General features: G+C 32.0%; 1 protein-coding gene across 1 annotated transcript; it reads right to left on the bottom strand.

Moving 5' to 3' along the window:
- Positions 1–250: 250 nt before the first annotated feature.
- On the bottom strand, positions 251–4,541 carry HELRODRAFT_105295 (hypothetical protein). The gene is made up of 10 exons (XM_009010827.1): positions 4,305–4,541; positions 3,878–3,983; positions 3,161–3,532; positions 2,976–3,044; positions 2,803–2,912; positions 2,172–2,407; positions 1,701–1,839; positions 1,321–1,426; positions 908–1,078; positions 251–762 (listed from the first exon to the last, which is right to left on the bottom strand). The coding sequence occupies exons 1-10, from the start codon at positions 4,523–4,525 to the stop codon at positions 367–369; spliced, it is 1,926 nt and encodes a 641-aa protein (XP_009009075.1). The 5' UTR covers positions 4,526–4,541; the 3' UTR covers positions 251–366.
- Between the last annotated feature and the right edge of the window lie 1,166 nt (positions 4,542–5,707).

Raw genomic sequence — 5,707 nt, 5'->3', positions numbered from 1 at the left:
AATAATTTATGTTTGTAAACAGAATCACCATTTTAAATAACTCAAACTAATAGTCTAACACTAATATTAATAGATTATTAGTTTACTCAAAAATCTAGTTACCGCATTTTTAAGGTTTAGGTTTTGAAATCGTTTCATTAACTTGTTTTAGCTTGGGTATCATAATTTATTATATTCGGTTTTAAAGGGCTCTTGGGCTTTTTTAACTGTTTTAACAGTTTTCTTACATTTTAGTTAAAAAAACAAAGATTCATTGTGTACAAGATTTGTTCTAGCAGGCTTAATATGGAACAAGTAACAAAATAAACTTTACAACATTCCGCAATTTACAACACCAGCGGACACTTGATTAAATGAACTATAGTGCTATTTATTAAGTTCAGAGTTTTTACGTTTTGATTTAACAATTCCAGTGAAAATGCGACTAGCACTATTGGTAGCAATATTTACATTGTTGTTGAAATTATTATTGTTATTAGATTCTAAAGCGCTACATTCATCCATATAAACTGAAACACCTTCCGCACTGTTTGTCGACTCTTCAGGAGTTCTCGAAACTTCTGTTTCTCCGCCACCACCAGAGCTGCTGACGTTACCGTGGTCACTGTGAGGACGTTTGTGTTTGTTGTGGAATGCTTGCAGTGAGAAGCGTCGATGTGTTTGCTTGCGTCCACCTCTCCTTTTTGGAATGTGAGGATTGTCCTGGCGCATCGTTTTGGTTTTGTAAATTTGCAATTGGGTGTAGAGTCTTTTCAGTTCGTACTGGTTGATTGAAATGTTTGTTTCGCGTATTATAAATAAGATAAATATTAAATTAATTGTATTGGTTTTTCATGAAAACTAATTTTAAATAGCAAAATAAATTAAAACGTGACTAAAACTTATGAGGCAGCCAAGTAGAACTTACTCTTATGTCTTCTGGATTGAATTCAGTGAGAAGAAATTCTCCATTGTCTAGATCACCGTTGGGCTTGATGTTCAACTTGACGACTTCTGGAGATGAATGCTCGTGTTCTGAAGAGGAATATGCTCGATTTCTCAGTGTCATGTCATCAAGCGGCTGATGGGCAAACCAGAGCTGATGCGAGTAAACACGTCAGCGTCAGTCGATAAACAAATATCCAGATGTTACGTCGGTGGATAAAATATTTTTTATTATAATAATTTTTTGGTGTATGTGAATGCCTCGTTTTAAACAAAAATTGAAAATGTAAATTATTATTAAATAATTATAAAATGAATGATAATTATTAAGATATAATCATTACATGAGAATGTTTAAAGAATGATTAGAAACGTCAAAGCAAAAAATTAGTTTACTTTCGGTCCAACTACAGCAGCTAGCAGCGTAGAAACGGTTAATTGGCAGCGAAGGAAGTACATGAGGAAGAGGTGATCCGGATGCAGTTGCTTCACTAGAAAGTGTCTGATCATTTTAAATGACATTTGTTAATCAGTAACAAGTTGATCAGTAACAGCCAATATATAACGTAATAAACGACGTAATTACCGAGTAGTGAATTAAATGTTACAATCAAGTAGTTAATTAATTATCCGAAAAATAAACAACAAAACAAATTTGATATTTGAATGACATTTTCCATAAAGTTTTTTATTTTCACGAGACGTAAAATTCACATGGGCAGTTTTGTAATAACCACAAAGAACTAACTATTTAGTATAAAATGAACGATACTTGCCTGAGGGTGTAAAACAATCCTGAAATGACTATCTCATTACATAAAGCAAATGTAATGCAGAATATTTCTTTGTGGCTGGATGGGGCTGACCGTGCGCGGTAACACAGACGAATGCCGAATGACAGAAATAATATTTCAGCTGTAAAAAATTGAATATTTTTTCAACAACGGGCAATGCGAAAATTATTGTCCGACTAATTTTCAAGCCGTTTGTCATCCATGTCTTGATAATTTGCAATTGTAATTTAAGTCTTAGTGTGCATTTTAATTGTAAAAATTGTGATATGTGATTGGAAACTAATTTTAAATGTCATTAATTAATAACATTCGTTGAAAACAAATAAAATAACAAATATTAGAAAGAAAAAATTAAAATTTTTCTGTGGCTACGGGTTGTTTCAAACGAAAATATAAAAATTTTTTAAATTAAATTATTTTGAAACGTTAACAAAATAAAATATTTTGAGAAACCTAAAATGATGACAAAGTCCCACGAAACTGTTCTGCAGAGTTCAAATTTTAATCCATCCTTATAGACGGTCCAGAGCATTGACCAATCGTGTCCGTCCATGCTGTCAATGTTGACAGCCGTCCATGCAGCCATGTAGCCAACGACTACGACCACGATGCAGATTAAACACTTGATAAGGTCCTTGTTGCGCATTTGAACTCGGTGGGCCTTACGAGATTGAAATTCCGTCAGCACTCTGCTCGTACGTTATTGTTCAGAATTGATGACACGCGAGTGAAACTTTTATATGCATTTTAAAATTGTTGGACCATGCTATTAACGTTCTAAAGTGTTAATTTGATAACTCGCGAAAGAACGCTTGATGATTATTTTGCGAGACTCAAGTTATTTCATGTTCCTTATTCATAAATCAATTAATCAAATTACATAATTGGTTTGAAATATCAGCATCAAGTTTTTTATATTTAAAAATATGATTTGAATCTTCAAAAAATGAATGTATAACGGGTAAACGAAAGTTTATAGTTTTGGTGATAATTGTCGAGTAACAAAAAAAATGAAAAAATTAATTGAAAACTTTTGTTATTATATATTTGTTGTAGTTAAAAAACTTTCATCAAAGCCTTTCACCTGTAGACTTTGAGTATGAGTGAACCATAAACGCAAGCGAAGCCTACCTCTCGGAACCATTGAACGACTATGCATAAACAATTATTTGGCTCAAAGTACCTTATGATGACCTGTTTGTTGAAATTTTTTAAAATAAAACTTTGATGACATAGAAGCTAAAATGTAGTAAAGACCGTTGTGTACAAGAGAAATGCTCCAAAGACCACCGTTTCAAGCAGGAACCAAATGCTGCCCTTCATAACCTAGTAATTTTTGATACGCAAATATAAATTTATTAAAATTAAAATCCAAGTACAATTCTGCTAACTAAATACTAAAAAATGTAACAAACATTTTTAGCCGAACGTTTAAACATTACCTTAGTTTTTCTTAGTTTGAAAATAGAGCAGAAAAGAGCGGTACAAATGGTCAAAGAGATGCTTTCAACTGCTAGAGGAACTCCACGATTCAGAACATCAAAACTAAGATTACACGCCCGGTCGTTCACACACTCTTCACAACCAGCCGCACATGGAACGCATTCAAAATCCCATCTGATCGATCTATTCAATAATTTGTCAACATACGTCTGGTCCATCAGGTGACCACTGATGCAATTACTGCTGTTCAACTCTGTGCTTTCCTTGCTAAGATTTATTTGCATAAAATATTTGTTGTAGTAGCCCTTCAAACACTTGCACGCATATGAACTCGTTCTCTTCCATTTTGTCTTCAATTGGCTTGAAATACACTAGTGAAATTTGTATTTTAAAATATTGTTATGACTTAATTTGTTGTAATTTCATTTTGCAAGGAACTTAACAAAATAATACTTTGACCGCAAATTAGTTTTTGACAAAGTTGAAAAATTGTCGTAAACTCTCTGCAAAAATAATTTTCAAAAGGTTTAAACACACCAAGCAAAATTTTTTTCAAGAATTTCAAATAAAAAATTGTTGTAGTAATAAAAAAACGTACAACAAACATGACAGGTAACAAACTAACGTTACGGCAAGAACGAAATGCGAACCAGCAAAAAACATAAACCAGAAGCAGCAGTTATTAACAGTGCTTCCACGACAACACAAAATCTTACTTGCGAATGAGCTGGGCATTTGTGCTGGAATATGGAGTTGGGTTTCGAAACGCTACAAGGGTCAAGGGCAAGCTCATCCAGGTGAATATCAAATTTTATCATTCCGCTGATTCAAAAACGTTTTAAATAGCATTTTATTTGTTGAAAAATTTATGTAGCTTTATATTTTGTAAAAAAATTTTAGATATATATAAAGTATAAAATTTTTTAGAATTATAAACTGCAATTTCTGACTAGTTTTACTAAATATTTTTTTTAGAATACAAAAGCCATTCGGGGTAGCTACGTGGCATTAACATTTTTAATGAGAAAATTATTCTTAGTATGTTTTGAAACTTTAAGCCCAAGTTCTATTCAGATATTCGTTATTGAAAATCAGCGTTCATATCAAATGACCAAGTAATGTTTCCAATCAAACCAATCTAACCTTAGCGGAGGCAAGCTTGAATTGACACATTGGTACAATGGTTCAATCCTAAGGACTCTCCAACGTTTTGTAAGGCAATCGTAACTCAGGTCGCCCCACATTTTCATCTCGTTGCTGGAACGCATGGAATCAAATACGTTCCTACTCTCGTTACAAATGGCTTTAAAGTTTTTACTTTGAGGCTCGTGTTTCAATTTCAATTTTTCAAATATTTGCCTCATAAAATAATCTGACTCCGATGCTAACTGGAATGAATTTTGGTTAACCATGTAGGCGTCGTCGTTAATATTTCGGTACAAAATTTGATAATTTTTACCAAACTGTAGTTCTTTCAAAAACGTTTGTGAAAATGAATAGACAATTTTTTCGATGGTTTCAAAATTTAAAATGTTTGAATACTTCAGCATATCACTTAACTTTGATATTATTAACATTTGGTCTCGATAAACGTCTAAAACTTCTTCGATTGGCAGTAAGTCTCTTTGTAAAAGATGTTCACAGCTTGGTGAACAATTCTGCGAAGTTGTCACCATGTAGGCAAACACAGCAATTTGTGGATCAACTTCAAATAAATTATTGATTAATACATTATTTTCACTTTCTAGGCATGGGAAAAGTTTCAAGACTTGTTTCTTAATTGTTTCCCGTCTTAACCGTAACTTAAAATGTCCATTTGAAATTGATGGTTTTGTTTTGCCGAATTTTTTCTTAGTGGCGAATATGTTGTTGTAATATAAATTTGTATAATGCGCGAAGTTTTCATTGTTCATTAATTTATGATTATTGTCCATTAAGTTTGAAGCATATAGTTTGGTTCCAGTCTTGATCACAGTGTTATTAACAAAAAAAGTATCTTTAATGGCTGATTGGTCAAATATATTTTGCTGGAATTTATTGGATGAAGATTTGACTGAAGTTTGGCAGAGACTTGTTAGAATGATGAACAACTTTCCTAACGATTCCATTTGACAAAGCTAGCCTAAGGAGTCGAACTGTTGTAAAGTGTATTCTAACTTGCCCACTTGAGGTTTAGGTCGTTCTTACTGAAAAGTTTCTGTAATTTTTTATTAATAATCCTACTAAGAAAATAAATAATACGAAACACATAACATAAAATTCATAACCTTAACCTTGTTTTATAAGGAATATTATATTAATAACAAGCTCAAAGAATGAACTTGTAGAATGAGATTTGTTTATTTCATAAATTTATTGGTTCAAACAATTGTGTAAATGTTCAAGTGTGAAATTTTATTTATCGACATATCGTTTTGTAAATAAACATTTCTTCTACAATAGTTCGAAAATGTGTGAAGAAAAATTTCAAAGTTTAAATATTTTTATTTTTATTTTACGTATGATTTTTTGTTTATCATTGTTTTTATCCCGGTCAATTAATTTTA

The sequence above is a fragment of the Helobdella robusta genome (genome assembly GCF_000326865.2).
Source record: "Helobdella robusta unplaced genomic scaffold HELROscaffold_1, whole genome shotgun sequence".
Classification (NCBI taxonomy): domain Eukaryota; kingdom Metazoa; phylum Annelida; class Clitellata; order Rhynchobdellida; family Glossiphoniidae; genus Helobdella; species Helobdella robusta.
The sequence above is the reverse complement of the archived record's forward strand: the minus strand, read 5'-3'. Positions and strand labels throughout refer to the sequence as shown.

Bases quoted from the DNA above. Each gene is read 5' to 3' on its own strand.
- HELRODRAFT_105295 (XM_009010827.1), bottom strand. From the start codon at position 4,525: ATGAGGCAAATATTTGAAAAATTGAAATTGAAACACGAGCCTCAAAGT. The intron at 3,984-4,304 runs GTTAGATTGGTT...TTTTTGAATCAG, and splicing joins TCAAGCTTGCCTCCGCTAAG to CGGAATGATAAAATTTGATA. The intron at 1,840-2,171 runs GTTTCTCAAAAT...AATTTTTTACAG, and splicing joins GGACTTTGTCATCATTTTAG to CTGAAATATTATTTCTGTCA.